Source organism: Pygoscelis adeliae, unplaced genomic scaffold, assembly GCF_000699105.1.
Source record: "Pygoscelis adeliae isolate BGI_AS28 unplaced genomic scaffold, ASM69910v1 Scaffold31, whole genome shotgun sequence".
Classification (NCBI taxonomy): Eukaryota; Metazoa; Chordata; class Aves; order Sphenisciformes; family Spheniscidae; genus Pygoscelis; species Pygoscelis adeliae.
Genome location: NW_008824233.1, coordinates 2,315,486 through 2,336,796, shown reverse-complemented (window position 1 = coordinate 2,336,796; position 21,311 = coordinate 2,315,486). Strand labels below are relative to the sequence as shown.

The following is a 21,311-nucleotide window of genomic DNA, read 5'->3' as shown; positions in this document are numbered from 1 at the left end:
CAGAGGCAAGTTCTGTAGGTAGGTTTTTGTACATACTTGACCAATTATATCCTTGTACACACACCTTCAAAGAATAAAACATTTTATTTGAAATGCCTGCAAGCTCACAGGTGAAGTTACAGCTTTAAAACCACTAGCACTTCTAAAGCCCCCAAAGCCTTCATCCATACAGCTGAATTCCACACTTGCATCTCTATTCTCACCATAAAACTGAAAAGTGACCTCTCAAGGTAATGTTTAATATTCTTTATTGTATATCTTACAATAGCACTTGAGAACCTGAATGACGTGTTCCCACTGTATTTAGAACTGTGCAATACCTGTAATATGAGGCTGTCTTGTGGATTTAGATTGTTAGCTCCTAACAGACTAGAGGTAGGAGGAGAAAAAAGCTCTGAGAGATGAAATGTTAGAAACCAGCTCTATTGACTTCCAATCCAGTGCATTACACAACAGAATATGCCGACTCTTAAATTATCGTGGAAGCTGTAGCAGCCTTTGAAGTGAGACTCACGTACTTGTGTGTCATTCTTTAAAACTCTCTTCTAAGTCACTAAAAGAAAGCTTTGTATCTCCTTGCAAGTTGAAAATAAGAATTTGTGAAAATTCCCCGTGAGCACATCTGGAACAGTCTCAAATATTTTGCTGCCAGGAGAGCTAGCCTTCAAACACAGACACTGCAATGTTCTTCTGGTTTTATCTGCACTGCACGCTGTAGTACAGCACAGGCATAACTGAGGTAGTTCTGACCACACTACCTCAGCTGCTGAAAACAGGATCCTTAATAGTGCTGACATTAGTACGAGCTTATTTATCTCACTCTCCCTCAGCTATATTACTACCATGCTTCTCTGAATACCTTCTCAGCATTAAATTAAATTGTAAATTATATTGTAAATGAAATTGTTCTTTTTTTCTGGCTATCTTTGGTTTCAGAGACACCTTACTTCTCAAACAAACGGTACCATAAGGCCTTGGAAAAGAAGACATAGGGAGAAGCCGCTTGTCTTCTTTTGGCTGCAAATCAACTGGATGAAAAGGTTTCTGTCATAATCACACCTCTAGATTACCATCTCCTTACATTTGTTGACATAATTCACAGGTAGTTAAGTCCTTAAAACAGATATTTCAAAATAACCCAGATTAGTTTAAGTATTACTAAGAGTAGTTTGAGTTGCTTTTTTTTTTTCTCTCTCTAAATGAATGGTTTAGCACAAATTTCATGAATAGTCATGGCACCAAATTTTAGGGATCAGTAACCTCTGCTGGAGGAAGGGCAAGTCTTGATGAGAAACTTTTTAACTTATCTGCGCTGGGGAGCATTAACCTTATCAGTCCGGTGAGCTGGAGCCTCAACAGGACCCGGCTCAGCAGCCTCGCTAAACAGCTGGCTGACAGAAACAAGTCCTGCATCTGGGATGTGAAATGAGTCAGGAAAGTGTCCTTCTCTACAACACTGCATGTAATAAGGCCAGTTCCCCTGAATAATTTCAGATCATTAGCCATTTCGTTAGTATTGAATGCTTCAGTTCAACCCACCGCTTTCTGCTGTGAATTATCTACCCATTTTTCAGGGGAAATCATTTGAATGTAAAGTCACTGCTCAGGACAATGAAAGCCTTGTGACAAGCAAAGGCATAACAAGTCTTCTTTTCCACTAGGTGTATGACCTGCCATACTGTAGAAAGCCCTTAGGACACTGAAGGAAGAAGTACTAAGGTACTCTGATCCATTTTGTTCCCTGATAAGGTATTAGTGGAGTTTACCACCTCCCCTTTTAAAGGGCAGAAACCTAGTTGACATACAAGGCGGCCACGATTTGTCCCAAGAGACTATCATTTGGCAAAATGTCTGACCACTGCAGCTATTCCCCAGCAATTCCCCATAATCTTATTCACAGATTGAGATTATTAAATAATGGCAATTATTTTATTGGCTAGAGCTGACATAACCAAAGCTAAACACTGTCTGCTCTACCTTGCCAAACAACGTACCTGTGAGTACCCACCAGCACTCTCCACTGCTGCACAGCCACTGCTACATAATCGCATGCTGAATCTGTGCCACGTGGAGCTTTTAAGTGGTTGTTTTCTCCTAAAAAGAAAATTTTCCCAGAAAACTTCTTCTGATTAAGTTCCTGGAAAGAATTATGGGTTTTTTTCCTTTTAATAGAAGACAAGTTCCAAAGTGACAATTTTATTCTTGCAGTGGTAAAAGGAATTTGAAGTTTCCCTAACAACGGAGTACTTGCATAACGTGCGCAAAAACTTTATATATACATACATGTGTATATATATATATATATGAGTTTTTCCAGTCTGGTTGGATAAAAGACTCCAGTGGTCTTTCAGGGATCACATGTAACAGTATCCACTCACTGGTAGAGACTCCAGTGATGAAATAACAGCCTCTCTTCTCCTGCTGTTTAGAATTGATACAGACCAAACCCCTTTCTCTCGTTCTCTGATCTCCCTTACACTCTTTTACACTGGTCAACTCAGAGCATTGCCTGCTGTCACCTACAGTACAGGAAATTTCAAAAGGAGACAAAATTCTTTCCTGTACAAGCCGTAGGTGGATGGTAGACTTTTAATTGTCCTGGCTGGAAATGTCAAAGCAGGCAATGCAATCCTTCTTACTTCAGGAACAGGAACAAACCCTTGTTTGACAGTTTTCTGATTCCTAGATGATCTGTTAGAAAAGATAAATAGGCAACTTTCTCCACTTCCAGTCACTAACATACTTTCATACTCTGGTTCATACATCAAATGACTTGATACATGGGAAAATAAGGATTCAAAACCAGAGATCCATGCTCCAGTGTAGAAAGCAAGTGAAATGTAACCTATGACAAAGTAGATCCCACGTATTTATAGTGTACCTTCTGGCCAAATTCAGTTAGATGACAATGGCCGGCTGGTGTTCCAAGCCTATGTTCGGTGCACTTCATATGGCGTTCTGAATATCTATTGTGAATTGACCACATCTTTCTCCTCTCCTCAGTAATACTTGGACATGCTATAGCACCTCTTATTTCTCTTATGTAAACATTTTTTTAAGTGTTAATGAAGGAAAGCTCGCAATGCCTCTGTAAATTAAAATGAATATTTTATACCTGGTTTGCAGCTGAAGTAATCTGAGACAAAGATAATTAAATAACATAAATTATTGCTCATGTTAAATGATGAACTATTTTGGCCAGGGACTGTTTTTTATTTATTTCTATCCAGAAATAAATTAATAAGTAGTTATAACGAATAATCAGTTATAGCAAAAATAATGGTAGATCATGACAGTGGTAGAAATGGAGATTAGGAATTCTGACCCTTTGCTATATCAAGCCACTAAAAATTAGCCAATTAGACAAAAATGGCAGAAAATGAGAATTTCTTCCCTACTTGTATATGGGAAGAAATGGCACTACTGGAAGCCCTGCTCATGAAACTGAGAACTTAGCCGCTAAGGTACTCGGTGTCCTTCTCTGGTTCACAGCTCCAGCTTTCCACCCATCTTTCCACAGGTATTTTATTGCTGGTCTCTGCACCGCAGCCATAGATTAATTTGTGAGATGGAAATTCTTCTTTTCCGTGAAGAAGCCAATTCAAACAGAAGAGCAGGCTGAGCGAGACTGGTGTGCTGCCGGCCCATGCTAAGCCCCCCACATCGCATACCTCTGGCTGTGCCTGAGCACTGCCTCCCACTATCCCGGCAGCACAACTGTCGGGACGGAGCTGACGGCCGGCTCTCCCCGCAGCCTGCCCGTGCCCGCTGCGCGCTTCCTCCATCCCACACGTGCACGGCAGAGCGCACTCTAAGACCAGCACCGGCAGCTGTGGAGATTCAGGGTGAAGCACTTGTGTGGGGCTACCCGGCTCTCCCTCTTGTACGGCAGGGCTGACTGCGTGTGCATGCCTCTATCAAAAAGTAACAGCCACAGAATATCAAAGACTGTTTTTCCTCTCCAAACTGACTGCTTGTTGTTTTTTCTCAAAACATGAGTCCATCTGCGTCTTCCCAAGCTATGGACGTGCGGAGACATCTGCGTCATTTTGAAAAAAGCATGCGTGTGTGCTTCTAACGGGAAGTTGAATTGCCAAGAAATAATTGTCAAGACCCTTTGTTGTTTTCCTTTTTATACCTGTTATTTCTGAGCAAAAATGACCTGAATCTCCTCTCCTTACCAACGTAAATCTGAATTAAGCTCACAGAGTTATGGAGAATAAGGTCCTTAAAGCATCAGGACAAATATTCTTGAATCCAGAGGATATCTATTTACTTCATTTGATCATACAGATAACCCAGACCTACACTGAGCTCTTACTGAACATCACTGTACTCCCTGTGTGGTAGCAAAGTTCATAGGGCTGATCTGGCTCATCCACTATATAAGTCACTCAGAGATATTCAGACTGATGGACAGTACTAAGTACTCCCATGACAGCACTGGAGACAGGGACAAGACCATTTCTGTAAACTATTGTGGTACACAAGCAGTAAAAATGTTATTTTAGAATCTGGTAGTGTGAAGAAAAACAGTAACAGCTTTTAAAGCAAAATTACCAAGGTGAAATAAACACATTACCATCATCCAGATTTGGCGCTTCCTTACAGTTCTGATAGAAATACCACTTCAGGTGCAAATCTCCCAGAGAGGACAAAATGGCATTTTGAATAAGCTTCTGCTTTTCACTACATTGGCATAAAACTAGATAAGCCCTAGTGAAACGAGTCACTCAAAACATACAGTACAGGGTAATGAGGAGAATTTGACCCACTGCATAAAGAGTGACTGTGCTTCTCAAATTTATTTAGTTTTGCAGTAGCGGTGAGAATATGACAGTGAAGTGGACAGCAAAGATGAATCCAGGTATCACTGCAGCCATTTCTCATCCTAAGCCTGTGATGTTTCTACTGCACTCCTGCATTTGGTGAGGTTAATGATGGGGACGAATCTATGCATCATATCCTGTCGTTATCACAGAAATATGAAACAATGAGCCACTCCTTGCCATAAAATACCTGTCTTTCACCATTCCTCCTTTTTTCATCATTACAGTTAATTTAATTTATTTCAAAGCAGCCAATAAGTAAAAGCAAAACATTTTTTTGGTGAGGTTAATGATGGGGACGAATCTATGCATCATATCCTGTCGTTATCACAGAAATATGAAACAATGAGCCACTCCTTGCCATAAAATACCTGTCTTTCACCATTCCTCCTTTTTTCATCATTACAGTTAATTTAATTTATTTCAAAGCAGCCAATAAGTAAAAGCAAAACATTTTGTTTCAACTCTGCAAAAGATGTGGGAGTTTCCTGAGGAAAACCAAGCCACACAATGACAACACTGTTCATTAAAAATACAAGATCTGCCATGCAATGTGGTTTATGACTTATCCTTTCTGTGGCAGGAGGGCCATTATTTTGATAATTGGGATGATAAGCTCTGGAAAGAAATCAAAATCTTTTATCCAAATCTTTCAGATGTATTCTTAAAGTACAACAATAGTTCTTCATTATTTTTCCTTTTTCTTTGGAGACTGCATTTGGAAGCTGCAGCTGATCCTTAACTAGTAAAAGTTTACCTACACACAAGGGAACTGTAGCATGAAATGTTCAAAATGAATGAGATGAAAATAAAAAGTAAACAAAATTTAAATATTTTTGCTTCTCAAGACCAAATTATTTTTTTCAATCACATATTTAAAATCTGATTTACATTTCCCAAAGTAAGAACTTCTGGCACGATACCTGAAAACACAGACTTATGGGAATAGAGTACAATTTCATAAATATTGGTGTTTATCTTCAGAAGCTTCCAGATTAGTAAGTGAAATCACAGGTTTATCCATCAAATGCAAATCTATAAATCCTTAGCTAGTAGTGGCATTACGTAGCGATTTGGAATTAATCTAAGACAGCTATCTCGTTGAAAGAAATCATCTTCCTACAGGAGTATCCTTGCTGCTCATAAGACCTCTATCTTAAAATCACATTACCAAAATACTAGAAAGTTAGGGGGAGTGATAGATTTCCTCAGAGGGAGTCCTATCCCTGGACACTACAAGCTTTTTTCTCCCAGACACGATTACCCTGTGGGAGTCGCATGAACTTTCTTTGAAGGCCACACTTTTTGCTTCAGAATGGCTCGGACTGTTCTGAGCTGCAGGTATTTTGAAAACAAACTTAAGTTTCCATACAAGGTTGAAAATATTCACTGAGCCCTCTCCCACATCAGACTTCAGGAGCTGAACGCTACTATGCTATCAATACAGTCAGTGTATTTTTCAGGAACAAAATATAAACATTGAGTTAGAACACTTAGTATAAGTTTGCTAAGTACTTTTGCTTCCTTTCTTGGTCATGGTTAAGAGAAAGTGTTTGTTTAAATGTGGAGGAAAATGAATAGATTCCCCAGACTTCCCTCCTTTGCCAGCAAATACAGTGCTCGCTGTACATTGCATAACATGTGGCGAAAAGGGAAAAATTAGATTCTCTTGTTAAAATACTTGTTGTCTGTCACTAGTTTGCTTTTCTCTTTTCCTATAAATGTACACTTAGGGCCACCTCAGTTTCCACTGGCTTCTATTGGGACAGGTTTAGTCCTTAGGAATAGTAAGAAAGGTCTTTGGTCTAAATTCTGCGCTCTCCTGTACTGGCATTAATCCCAAGCAACTTCCCTACCACTCCGACAGCAACGCGGAGGAGGACCGGGGAGATGGCAGTACTCTGTGGAACTGCCCTGAGGGTAAAAGCTCTTGATGTGGAGGTTTAGTCAACCACAGCAAATGTGCGGTATTGAGAAGAGAAGGATGCTACTCCAGCCTCACACCTCTGCTAGGCTGCTGAGCTGCCCAGCAGCAGCGATGAATTAGAGAATCAGAGGTTGCAGAGCAGCTAGGCACAGCGAATGAGTTAAACCACAACTAGTAGGAGACCACGCATTTAAGTAAATAGCATGTATGTGCTGCCTCAAGCTTTCTTCTTTCAAGGAAATCTTCTGGTTAGCAGGAACTAAGCCCACCACCCATCTGGAGGCTGTTTGGCAGCGTGCGAGAAGTGAGGTTTTTTATTCCAGTCACTTTCCAGTAGACCGTGTTAACATAAGAAAGTCATTACTACTTTCACTATTGGCAAAACTGCAGTGACCTGAGAGAGCCAAGGGATGTAAACAGGCAGAGACTCATCTAGAACAAGGAAATCCAAGTCACTGTTCAGGCACATTAAAAGGCTCTTTGAAGAGCGAGCCCTGCACCATGCTCTGTGGATAAGGACCTCGGCCCTAGCAGTGACAGATCAGTGCCTTTTACAAGCACATCAAAACTCTTATGTACAAATAAAGCAGAAAGGGCTTCTTTCCTTAATTTCTGGGGTATATGACTTTCAAGAAGGAATTTTAATGCAGTGTGCAGATATCATTTCCTACCAGATCCACAGAGATCGACTTTATAGATTCTGATAAAGACAACAGTAAGACGAGCCTATGTATTAACTTCGTATCCCTCTTCAATGAATTTCTGTCTCATCTCTGTGCGTCAAACATCCGTGAATGATTCTGCCAAAACTCTGGAAGCTGGCTAGGAACTACCGAGCGCAAGTGAAAGCATCTGTGCTCCAGATAGCACAGCTGTATGCCTGATGCTGCTCGTCTGCCTGCGGAGCACACACCATGCCAGCTGTTTGACAGGATGAATTGGAAGGGAGATCGATGAGAGGCTCTCTGAGAGAGGCCATGGCACACTTCAAAAGCATTTTTTCCTTTCAGTCCCCTGCTTTTATGCACTGCTCATATTGCTTCAGTTATTTCACGTCTTTAATCTGATAAACATTAATAAAACAGCAAGCTCTCCTCCCAGCACTGATTTTTTTTTACAATTTCTTTAGGCAGTGAGCTTACAGTCTGCTACTTTGCCAGGGTCAGACAGCTCAGATTACACAGACACCTTCCTGCACTAGCACCCAAGGATTTATGTAGAAAGTTTCTATTCTGCTCTGTAGTGAGTGAAAATCAACAAGGCCTGCCGCACAACCCGCTTTCTTGTAATGTCCTGTACTGACAGGAACATTGTTGTTGATTACACAAATGTTTTTACCTTTAATGGCTTTCTTTAAATTGTTTCATTTTGTTGTGTTGTTCTTAGCTCGCTGACTAATCTGCTCTGCTGAGGAATAAAATATCAGTTATATTTTTCTCATTTTTTGGAATAAAAAAAGATTAACCTCAACCCAAATTGCCCATTTTGTCAACAAGAAAGAAAGAAAGAAAGTAAATACTAAGAAAAGCTTTTCTCATCCTTTTGAAGGCCTTTTCCTCTGTGTTTACAGCTCTTTTTATTTGAGCTTCATGAACGTTGGTGCGGGCAAAGTTGGGTTGGCATGAGCAGTACGCAGAGAGAATTTCAGGCCTGTAACAGAGATTTGCTATCTCTGAATTAGATTCTTGATTAAATAAAACACATTTTGATGGGCTCAGAGTTGCCTTTTAAAGGTCAAGACATTCAGCCAGAGAACAGAAACAACACTATGCACAAAACACAAAGGCCTCGTCCCTGTCCCGAGGACCTTTACGAAGCAGCACAGATCTGTGAGCAGCGTACAGCAAAGGGAGATCAAAAGGACAGCAGTAGACCAGAACCACCAGTGTGCATGCTCAGATAATGATGGCTCTCCATTGCTATTAACTTGTGTTTCTAAAAGCTGCGAAAGAAGAGTTTTCTGAGGGAGATTTGAACAGGAAAGGACATTGTGCTTTTGCACTAGAGTGCAAAAGGTATTTTCAAGCACCGGTGATGGTAAGAGCACAAATGAGAAAGAATATGGTGAAATGTGGTGAGAACGCTAGAGATACCAGAAAAAAACTTTACTCTTGACCTGGAAGCTGGAAGGGTATTTATAGGGTGATGTGCAATATGCAGAGGGACATTTCTCTCATCCCTTCCAAAAAGAAACTATAAATAGGAGGGCAAATGAAAGTTAGGCTACCTCCATGCTGTTTTTTGAAGTAGTGGGTAAGAAATATTTAAGGTCAACCTCAGCAGAAGGAAAGAAGCAAGAGAGCAGGTAGATTCCAGCCTGAAGCAGGAGAGCCATTTGTTCTGGGAGCATCAGAATAAATCCAGCTGCGTTTTTTCTATTTGCAGTTTGTGACTGACAGACTTTTAATTGAATTATACTAACGCTGCAGACAGCGAAGAACCCGCGCAGGAGAGACCTCACTGTCTAACACCTGCCTGGGACGGTACAGAGCTCCAGCTGAAGCTCAGCGCCGGCAGGCTGTAAAGCTCTCTGCTGCCTGGGTACTGTCCTCTCCTGAGACGTCCAGTGACACCCTGACTCTCGATGAGGGCGATAACACCGCGTCTCTTTTCAACGGGGCTCTTATTTTTTTGAGATGTTATCTTTATCTTTCCACCGGATTTGCCTGATGCTGGCTAGTGGATTTGAAGGATCCTGGAGTTAAAGGAACTGAAGATATTCAAAGACACAGATAAACACACAAACCGAAAGACGTTTTCCTCTTTTTTTTTATTAACTTGTAGTAAGAGCTTCAGAAATTATTTTATATTACTATTCATGAGCATAGCTCTTCAGAAACAGCAAGAATCTTGGGCAGGAAAAAAAAAAGAAAAAAGAAAGAAGCTCTATTTTTGAATGAGGGAGGTTGTTTCTATCTGAAGCTTTCCCACTGAGATGTAAAGTGACCGAACTGTCCTCATGCTTTGAGCCACTCTGAATGAAAAACAGCCTGCACCTTCAGGGACCACTGCAGCAAGTAAGGACTGTTAGCAAATGAAAACAATAGTACTATGCATGTCTCAGCTCAATGCTCAGCGGGGTTGTATCTGTGTTAAAATCTACATTCTACAAGTTTTTATGGCTGGAAGGCACTTGGGAGAACTTGCAGCATTCACTTTCAACTTTACTGACTAGTTTAAGAACAACTTGTATTTCTTTGTTGTCTTCCCTTATTAGTAACTATAAGTGTTATAGAATTCCAATTCCTGTACCTTTTGTTTATATATATATATTTAATATCCTTTTTGTTATACATTTTCCATTCTAAATAATTCATACTATAGCAAGCAATAGAATTACAAGATTAGAGCAATGGCAAAATTTGTTTTTCCTATCAGTTAAACTGAATATTAGTCCATATAAAATGAACATCTTTCAACCTCACTAAAAATTCAAAACCGTCAAGAAGACTGATTTGGGTTTTTTTCCCTTTGGCTAGTTTTCCTTCCATACAACTCTCTATTCTCTTATCTCCCCAAACTACGTTTAAGTAGCAAAACAAGGTCATATATTTTTTCGCACACAGACAGAGATCAAGAAATTAAGAGCCAGCCACTAAGTAACTAAAGGGAACAGCTGTGATTTATCTCCTATAAACTAACAAAAAGATTTTGCCTACGACAGAAATGCTGGAAGGATAAATCAGTCCACGTCTGAAAGACACTTAAACAGCAGATTGATAGAAGACGTAAATCTATCAAAAGAACTATTCTGGTCAGTTATCAATAACATGTTGGGTTTCCTTTACACTGAAAGAACATACAGTGGCAAATGTTTCCTGATTTATCCTGGCCTTTCAGGACCTTAAAGTAAGAACAGAGGAAGACGTGATTCAGGGGGGCTTGCGGTAGCTGTTTTCCTGTAAATACAGAATCCAATCCTGTCAATACAAATTTAATCAGCAGTGGTTTTTCCTCACAAAACCCATAAAGTCAGCTGTCAAAGATAAAATAGGTTTTGGCAGTTAGAATCAAAATGCATTCACTGCAAATTCAGATCACGTGGTATAAATGAATCTGAAGTCTGTATAAATGTATCGAAGACCAGCACTGCAATACTTTTCTGCGTACGCTTTTATCTGTTAATATCACTGTACTGGCAGTGTTTACCATGTGCTCTAGGTAGCATAAAATTCTTATAAAACACAGAAAGTCCCTCTTCTAGATCACTAACAGAGGGAAAAAAAAGGACAGATAAGGGCCATGTACCACACACAAAAATCCTGCCTTTCAGTCCATTTTGCACCTCTGTCATCCAGTCTCGTATGGAGAGGAAGAAAACAGCAGGGGATGTGTATGTGTTCAGTGCAGGATGAACTGAGAAGCCAGGCCGTAGCCTGCAAGCACTCAGCTGTCCTCGCAGGCTGGCCCATGCTGTGTCACATTTCATTTCCTCAAGGGTGCTCATACTATTATTCGAGCCGTGAGAACACCACACGAACTTCTGTTTCCACATAACCATTTTACTTGGGAAAGAAATAAAATTAAAATAAATTCAATAAGCTCAAATAAAAATTAAATGTTTTTTCTTCGGGTTTCTAACAAGAGACCAGACTTTGCAGCCGGAAAGCAGGAATATCAGGCGCACCGGTAGCTTGCAAGCAGCTGGAAGGAGTTTTAGGCTCATCAAGAGTCTCCTTAATATTGTTGTTCCGAACTGAAACAGTTTAGCAAAATTATGTGCTTATTTCCGTATCACTGTCCCCGTGTACCTAGCTCTTTCTGGCAGCTTTGTTCTCACATGGTTTGATTCTCCCCTGGTCTAAAATCTGCACTGAAGGCCTTGACAGTGGGGTGCCACAACAGCTAACATGCAGGTACTTGCCTCCTTTATTGGATATGAGACTTCTTCCTTTTGAAGGATGAAAGCCACAGTTCACATTTTCATATTCTACCAAAATAAATTTATGCCTAAATTTTTAAAGTGAAAGATCCCAGGTAGCTGGTCACTGATGCTTGGCTGTGGCTTCCAGGAGTACTTACATACGGCACTGCTGGCATTTTAAATCCCAAGGTATCTAACCGACTGCTTAAAGACATGAACAGAGCCACCTACGTCCATACCGGTGTCCCATTCAGGCACTAAAGCCCTGTTATACTCCAGAACTCCCTCAGCGTACCCCTATGGGCTTGGCCCCGCTCAGGGATGAGCCAGCTACCTGTTTTCAGGGCTGAGTGGCCGAGTTTCTCCTTCACCACGAGCCCACAGGCCAGCAGATCAGGCAGTCACCTGTTTCCAGATGCTCACATTACCCATTTGGGAGCAAAGACAGCAAATCAGGTCTGCCACAGTTGAGACTCGGGCAGTGTCGCCTGCAGCCCGCAACACGCCGTTAATGTAACTTTGTCTCTCCTAGGACATGGTGTAAGCTGCCAGAAGTAGCTGTGTAACCCCCATGGCTATAGAAAGCACAGATAGATTACAAATAGGCTCCCCAGTGGTTTAGAAGACTAAACGCAATACTAAAAGCAAGTGACTCATCTGACGTAATTTTTTTAGCTCTGACAAAAACTTTTTCTACAGCCTAAGTCAAATCACATGATCTTTCCACTTTGTTATAGCCATCCATAATATAGGACCAGTGACAACTATTGCTGTCCTCACTGATCTAATGGGGGGACACTGATTAATAGAAAAGCTTTTAAGAGATGCAAATGGTATTTGGGTTCCAACAAAAATTGTTTTACTTTGCCATTCGTATTGGTTTTACAGCAGCACGTGAAGTACCAACTATGCTAAATGCTGCAGAAACACCTGGCCATGGACAACCCCTGCCTCGGAAACCTAACAGCGTGCAACCTGCCAGTGATGAAATGTAAGTAGCAATTTCAGAAATGGAGCACCAAGTGTGAAAAGATATGTAGCCATGAGAATTTGGACCTCGTAGCTCTTGGATCACTCACTATCTTCCTGAGAAATACAGCTTCCCTTCTTCATGAAGGCAAGGGCGGTGCTGACCCCAGGCTATTTGATGGGAGAGTCTAAAGACCCATTTCACTGATTTGCTCTAATAGTTTTCTTCTTTTATTTACCGGACAGAAACTAGTTGCCTAGTATCAAAAGGTTTTGAAGGCTCCAGGTCCTCAGGTCATCCAAAGCTTAAAAAAAAAAAAGAGATGAGGCAGCACAAACAGCCACTGTGGGGAACACCTCTTCATCAGCTTGCAGCTGATTTGGGATCAGCAATGCTATGTTGTGAATACATTCATTCACACTCCCTTGGCTGAACAGATGTCTATACCACAGATGTCTTGAGGGACAGGCATGAAAACTGAAGGAGAAAACGGAAGGATCCTGAGTATGCCATACCCTGCCGAAAAAAAAAATCAAATGGGATCCAGAAATAGACACACACTCATGTACAACAACCCCTTTTCAATCTGACTGTTCTCATACATTTTGTTCTTGAGTATAATTAAAATGCCATACAAGCCCAATATATTCATTTAGCAGTGCTGCAGTTAGCCTTAGTTACAAACTAATCTCTTACACATTTTCCTTGCTTGTTCAAAACAGTGAAGATTTTGTGGTTATACCTTTAGGTTATAATATCAATGTTATACATAAGTAATCTCTCTATTCACCTTATTTACTGTTTAATTTTTTGTTGATCTTTCACAATCACAGATTAACGCTTTACTTAATTACCAGAATATGCCTGTTCATTCCTAAAATGCCCTGAAAACAATTTTTATGCCCACTGCATAATACTTCAGTGATATATGCTGTGTTTACTTGTAGGCTCTGTATCGGACTGGGTACAAACCTCCATTCCCCCCCCCTTCCATAAATTAAAAAAATATGTGAATATTTGATGACATACCCACCCAAGCAAGAGATATATTTGTGGTACAGCTTCCAGTACGAAGAAGTCCTGACTCCAGGTTGTGGTCTTTAGAAAGTATAGCAATGATTTTCATTCATAATTACTTTTCCAGAACCAGTGATGCCTATAGAATACCAGTGGTGTTTGTTCTCATCAGTAAATCAGATCACAGTTTTACTAAAGTATGTTTCCTCCTAATGGGTCAAAAAGAGTTAATTTATTCAGTTAAGTACAGTGCAAGCTGGGTCAAAGGAACACCTCATCTTTCAAAAATGTCTTCCACATAGATCAAGAGGAAATGTTCAACAGTTTAATTACTTTGGGGTCTGGACAAGATCAAGTCTTCTATTACTCTAAGTAAATAATGTCAGTGAGAGAGTACAATTTTAGATTCATAAAATGCTTTAAAACTTTGGCACTAGCCAAATTTATTACTTTTATCTATTTGTGGCAGGACTGCATTGTGATACAAATTTTATGGGCACCTTAGACAGTGTACAGCAGATGCTTCACAGTGTTTCCAGGGCAATGACTAAACAGCAGTTTTACTCATTATGGTAAGATAGAAAACAATGAAATTAACTGCATATACACTTTTGTGAATGTTATATCCTGGGTTATGAAGATTTCATAGTGATAGTAACAAACAGTACTAGACAGATTAACCAGCTCTGTGCCACTAAAACATTCCTCATGTGATCTATCGAAGGAGAAATTCATAAGTTCACTACTAAGATTCCAAAATATCGGGAAGTAAAATAATACCCGTTTAACAGGTATTAACCCTAAACCTCAGTAAGACAAAATTAAAAAGAACCAAACTAAGAAAAACATGTCTTGAATTCCCTCACGCGTTCCCCAAGACAGAGGATAAGCAAGCATTGTTCCGTTATTTAATAAGGAAATTGCAGATCATTTTGCTTGACATCAATGTCAGGAAAACTGATGGAAAGACTGGTACAGGAAGCAATCAGTGTACAATTAAAGGATGATAGTACAAGTAATGCCAGTCAACACAGAAAATGAGTTTTGTCAGGAAAAAACCCCCACCACCTACTTTCCTATGAGATTATGAATTAGTTTGATAAAGGAAACTTCTGCAAGATTTCCGCAGGGCTTTGGCTCACCGCTTTACAACATTTTCAGTAAAAACCCCAGCAATGTACCGTATCAGTGTGGTTCATACTAAATGGACACAAACCATACTGAGTGATCTGAACAAAAATATAAAATTATTGCTGGAAAAAGCTGCAAATTACAAAAAGTTATAGAGTGATAAATAATGGGAAGGGCAGGCCATTAATATAGACCAACTAAGATCACTTAGTAAGGTCTGTACTATATTTTAACACAGAAGAGACAAAGTTGTTCATTAAAAGAACAAAGAAAATTGGTCTCATGTCCAAGATGGAAAATGATTTTGTGAAAAGCAGTGACTCTGAAAAGAAAGAAACAGTAATAGTAGACCCAAGCAACACGCGTTCTCAGAGCAAAGTGTAGGCAAAAGTTATTCTTACTGTACAAGATGGGGGATGGCTGGTAGGATTTGTTGGTGCTATTACACCTCTCTCTGGTTTCAGGGAGATCATTACCGGGACAATGTGCTGAAAAAAACATCTCCAGAAAACCAAGGGCTTTACTGAGAGAAACGATACCAATAATTTGTGATGATAGGAGCCTTTAGAAACTCCAATTGTTAGGTTAATATGTGAGAAGTTTAACAGAGAATTATGGTCTATGAATACAGAAATGGGAGAGTAGATGGCTTTCTAATCTATTGGAAAAAACCATAATAGTCTCCATTCATGCTACTGAAGAGATAAATGCAAAGGAAAGCCAGTAGAAACGTTCAGCAGCAAGGAAAACTAACTGTGCGAACACCACACTCAGGGACGTGTTGGATTCGAATCGCTATACAAAAGCAATAGTCTTCCTAAAACCTTGCATTAATGCTGAATTGCTGGGTGAGGTTCCACGGCCTTTTATTAGGAAAACATGAGGAGATCATCATAAGAGTAATGTATTTCAAACTGCTGTGGATTTACTTCTTGTTTCCCCCCCATGAGAGTATTCCCCCCACCTTCCATTTCTGGCATGCTATGTTACGCAAATACTTATGCAGAAAACATGGAGCTGTACATCCTGCTGCCCTGTGCCATGTGCCAATGCCGGTCAGATCCTCAACAGATTTTGAGGATCTCTTCTGCAGATACAGAATTTATCTGCTGCAAAGCCTCAAGTGAAGCAGCATTATGTTTAAGAAACATGAAAGAAAGAGAAGAATAGCATAGAGCTGCATGGTGGTGGGAAAGATGCTTTTAGCTACTGGGCACTGGGGCAACTCTTTATAACTGTCAATTGAGAATACAGAGAGAGAGTGAAGCTGTGAATGGAATTAAATTCTGGATCCACTGACATGGGTGAAAGCTCCACTACTCCAGTGGAGTCAGGGTTCTCCTCCTCACACATGCTTAAGCAGCCCATACAATCCTAAACAGCATGGCCCAAATTGCAAGGATATGTACTTGAAAGACATCTGACTAATCTTTGATTTATACAGCTCATCACTGAGTCTCCTTCTCCCAACAACTGCAATTAGGAAAAAAAGCCCCTTATAATTTGACTTCATAATTATCTGTAGGTCTAAGTACAAAACCAATACTTCAATTCAAAATCACAATTACTAGTAAAAGTACTAATAAGAGCAACCGCTAATTGAAAATAACTAACCAGCCACTAGTTGCTAAAAGCTCTTTAAAAATAAGCTATGTATCATGTAAATAAAAAAAGGGTTTGTTACGCACTTGAGAAGGGCCTGGAATGACATCTGGCCTGCACAAGTTTCCTACTTACCTACCACCTCCTATTTAAACTCTGCCAAAGTCTATGTATACATTAAAACAAAGAACAGGTTGATCACAGCTTCAATTTTCAACATGTCAGAAGCCCAGAAGGGTCTGCTGAATGCATCTGGAAATGGACTAGGGGGGTGCACAGCTACCGGGGATTGCAGCCCATTTGAACCAGCCAGTGCATTGCATTTGCTGTTACCCCACACGACGCAACCACGGCATAATCTCCCTACTTAGATCAGAGCTGTGTCTGCACATTCACTGAAGATGCGCTTCTAGCACGTAGGCACCAGAAGCTCTAGCTAGCTCAACCAGTAATGATGCTGAGAAGTCCACCTACAATTTCACCTACCTGCATCGTACCCAATAATTGCTCAGACCTGTGCCCTTCAGCAAATTTGCACGGAGCTTGGTGAGGCCAGGTGCACACAGGAGGACAGGCATAGAATTCAAATCAATCTTGATAAATTGGAGAAATGGATTGCGAGCACAGGATGAAATTTAAAAGGTTCAAGACCAAGAAAATACAGTTAGGCAGAAGTAAGCAGGTGCTTACAGGCAACACCTGACTACATGGCAAGTATTTAGAAAAAGGGAATAGAGAGTACAGTTGGTCACCACAAGTCAACAATATCAGGCTGTTGCCAAGAAGGCATATACAAGGGTGACTGTATTAGCAGGAGCATGGCCTGCAAGGTACCCAAAATATCCCTTCCACTTAATTCAGCATTGATATGTGCTCAACGGGGTTACTCAATCCTAGCTTGGTGAGACACCACAGGAATGGTAGAGACAACCTGGGAAAAGTCCAAAGTGAAAAAGAATGATCAGACGGCTGGAAAACATGACGTTCAAGGAAGAATTGAAAGACGTGGCACCACTTAGCTGAAAGGAGAGAAGGCTGAGAAAGAGAGAGAGAGAGAGACTTAGTAACAGTCTTCAAATTTATCCGGAGACTTCCAACAGAAAGTAGAAAAGGTTAAAATTTGAGCATACTGGTCAGCTGACATATTAAATGCTAGTATGTTAAACTCAAATTCTAAATTACATTTTTCAGGAGATAAAGTTAGACAGTATTTTCCAGACAAACGTCTGGGTATTACAAACAACTTTGAGAAGCTGCTGCTTTCCTGAGGTTAACAATCATTTCGCATGGTACTTTGATTGACGCAAATGCTCAATCACATTCAAATCAAAATAGGAGGAAGCTACTATTTTACATGGCTTCCTGTAGGACATATGCAACGTTATCCCAGAGGAGAAGGCAGGTTACGCAATGAGTGAGCAGCATTGCATAGCTATGTTTATTTGGGAAGCATTTCCAGTAATTATGTGGAAAGGACTGAGAGAATAAACTGATAAGACATTCTCATGAGTTAGTATTTTCATCATTAAAGTAACAATTAGATTTTAAATGAATTGGATTTTGGTTGCTATTTCACTCTCTTTATGCAACTTAAACAATGGAAGGGAAATGGAAACTTGCTTTACTAATATTAGGATTCTTCCACTGCGTGTGTGTTTGCATGTGTGTGTAAAAGTGCTGGCTAATAAAGAAATGGAATAGTTTCCTCTACCTTATCATATTCTAGCCTCACTGGCAATACAGTACAGCCCTAAACTTGTTTTAAGAGCCAAAATGGACCAACTGTTTTCCAGATTTAAGGGATGGTAGAAAGACAGCCAATTCCTACTTCTTAGCAAAGCTAAATGCTGCTCCAATTCATCTAATGAGTAAGTCAGACAAATAAGTCAACTATGGTGACATTTGAAACCTTATTTTCTTCTCTTATAAAGGGAGACAATACAGAAATAAATTACTTTCAAATAAGTTTAAATAAACATAGAGTTCTTTGAGCATAAAATATCACATAAATACTACTTCTCTGATTGCATACTTCCGTATTTCTTCTTACTAATTATCATGAGTTAGCAGCATTTCTAGTTTACGTGCCTTGGACATGCAAAAAAACCCCACCTTTCTTATCTCCTTACATGACGATATTTGCAAAACATACAAATGAAAGACTGGAGCTAAAAAGCTTTTCCGTCAACCAGTCCTGCTATAGAATGGCCTACTGCTGGAAAAGCATCCTGGCTTCTATACTGAGCCGTCAAGCATACTGCTTTGCCACAAGCAGCTTTTAAACTTGTACCGGACATATTTATTTGTATGTCATTACCACAAATCCTTTTCAGGTTTATAGCTACTGCACATCAATTCTGTCATCTGAGTTCCGGAAACAAACTGGAAAGCTGGGCGTGAGCTAAGATACACGGAGCTTTTTCAGAGCACTTGGGAAGCCAAAATTATGGAAGACTTTTTCCACTTTTACCATTCACTTCTTTGTTATGCTTGGCCTTCATCCCCTCCTGTCACCTTAAAAATGAAAACAGCATGTTCATTATTATTCGTGGAAATTCGTCGGATACGGAGAAAGTATCCCTTTTTTCCCCCAACAGTTCCATTTTTATTTCTTTTGGGAAAGACTATGCTATTCTTTGCTTGGGTAGCAACCTTTCGAACTGCTGCTTTGCCACCGAATTCGCAGGAAGATAATCGTTTGCATTGGCTTTACTGATTCTTACCTGTAGGCTAAATAACGGCGTGGCTGTCAACCCCGAGCAAAGCACACAGTGCCGTTGCGCTGCCCAACTTCCCCCTCCTTTGGTACACCGTCGTACATACACTGGCCCAGCCTGGGCAGCTGTCCAGAGTAGAGACAGCTTCACCCAAGGGTCCCAGTACCTTCTGGCATGAAGCACAGGGATGCTGCATGCTTCTCAGCTAGCCTAGTATTTAATATTACATGTTTACAGCGCTCAGTACAATATCTGTTCTTGACTGTGGCTTACTGGATGTTAACTACAGTATAAATGCTTATTTCTATTAGTGCTACTCCTAATTACATGAAATGAGACGCTATGTCTTGCAGCTGACATAATTTCATTGACTGTTACCTTGTTATTCTCCTATGAGACAGAGAGAAAATCCTATCTTACTTTTTAAATACCAGTAATTAAATTATATATTTGTATTCATCCTTTTGTAAACAAACTCTTTCTGCCTCTTTACAGGAAAGGTACTTCCATGTGTTTGGCCATTGTTGTTTTTCCTGTCTAGATCACCTCTGATAATTCTGCAATTGCTTTTTGAGATGGGATGAGCAGTACTATGATCAATATTCCATGTGAGACCATTCGGGGAATGGCATTTCAGATATTTATAAAATCTGCATTTTATAATTTTATGTTCTCCATAAGTCGAGTCTCTTGTAAGCACTGCAAAAAAATTGCTGAGGTGTGCAGGGATGCCTGCTCTATCTGAAGTGTGCTGCCTTGCATACGCTGAAAGGGGTTTAAGGGTAGCAGAAAACATTTTATATTATATTTCTCAATTGATTACACAGAATTGTTTCCCCAGAAACATTTTGTTTTCCCCACAACATTTCTGTTGTGCTTCTTAAGCATTCTAACATAGTGTTATTTTCCAAAAGCTTTGCCTAGCTTAGAGGCTTTTATTGCCATGTCTACTGCAGCCTCAAAACCCTTTTCCTGAAATGAAACGGTTAATTTAGAAATCTATGAGGTTTATTTTCTTTTTTCTAACATACCACACTTTCCAGATTTTGACACTAAACATCAGCTTCATTTATTGCCATGCTGTCTGTTTATGCAGTTTGCTTGGCAATTCTGTATTTCCCTGCTGAAAGATTTCTCTTTGCCTTGAACAGCGGCTGGACTTCTTGCAGCATGTCTCAACTGGTTTATACTTTCTCTTCACATTTGCTCTTTGGTCACCAGGCACATTTCTCCCGAGATTCCTTTTATAACAGAGTAATGTTCATTTAAAACTTCCCTTTCTGTGTGCCTCATATTCCACACAAACTCTTACGGCCCAAAGCCACACATGTCCAAGTGAGCGCTACGCACAGGTGTGACACAAAGACACAGAAAACTTGTCCCCCAAGCTCACGGGCAGGCTCTTTCTCCCTTTGCTGTGAAGTTCCTGCTGCCGCCCCTTCTCAGCCTGCAGAATCCCACCTCTCCATAAGTCGAGTCTCCGTAAGTCGAGTCTCTTGTAAGCACTGCAAAAAAATTGCTGAGGTGTGCAGGGATGCCTGCTCTATCTGAAGTGTGCTGCCTTGCATACGCTGGAAGGGGTTTAAGGGTAGCAGAAAACATATTATATTTCTCAATTGATTACACAGAATTGTTTCCCCAGAAACACGCTGCTATTTGTTGTTCCTATCTTACCTTCAAAGAGACTGCATGCGACGACACAGGAAAGCATACGTGTGCATCATACATTCTGTAAGGTCTTTCGCGAACGCGGATTATCAATTACGGTAAATGTGTGCACATGCATATCTTAGAATGGAACTGCAATACATGAAAGCGTATGCTCAACATTAACCAAAATTTCAATCCTAGCTGTCTAATATTAGAGACAGTAGGAGCTGTGCGTCTGGAGCATCTTCAAAGCTAGGCTGTGCTTATTAGATGTCTAAAATGGATGTAAAAGCCTCACCGTAGGCAGGAAGGATTGAAAAGCCAGGGCTTTAGTACTCATCTCTAGGCTGAGGTCTATCAAAGATCACGTACTGACACCCAACAGTGAAATACTCCAAAGTGACATCCGATTTACCACTTTTTGGAACCAGGCTGACGCAGGCCGTACCTTGAAAAGAAAATAACTGTGAAGCGGGGGCGCGGGAGAAAAACCCCTTTGCCTGGCTCCGGGAGAACAATTTCCTTTTCAATCGCTCTCCCCTCGCTCCCCGGCCCCGCGGGGACTGCCCGGGCCAAGGGCTCCAGGTCAGCCTCGGCGCAGAAG

At 40.5% G+C, this 21,311-nt stretch overlaps 1 protein-coding gene across 1 annotated transcript in view; it reads left to right on the top strand.

Annotated features, from left to right (window-relative positions):
* Window positions 1-21,311, top strand: part of PDE5A (phosphodiesterase 5A, cGMP-specific) — a 140,514-nt gene that overhangs the window by 52,852 nt on the left and 66,351 nt on the right. The window contains exon 2 of the mRNA XM_009334918.1: window positions 12,509-12,611. Coding sequence (XP_009333193.1) covers window positions 12,529-12,611 — 83 coding nt within the window. The 5' untranslated portion in view covers window positions 12,509-12,528. The remainder of the gene's footprint in view (window positions 1-12,508; window positions 12,612-21,311) is intronic.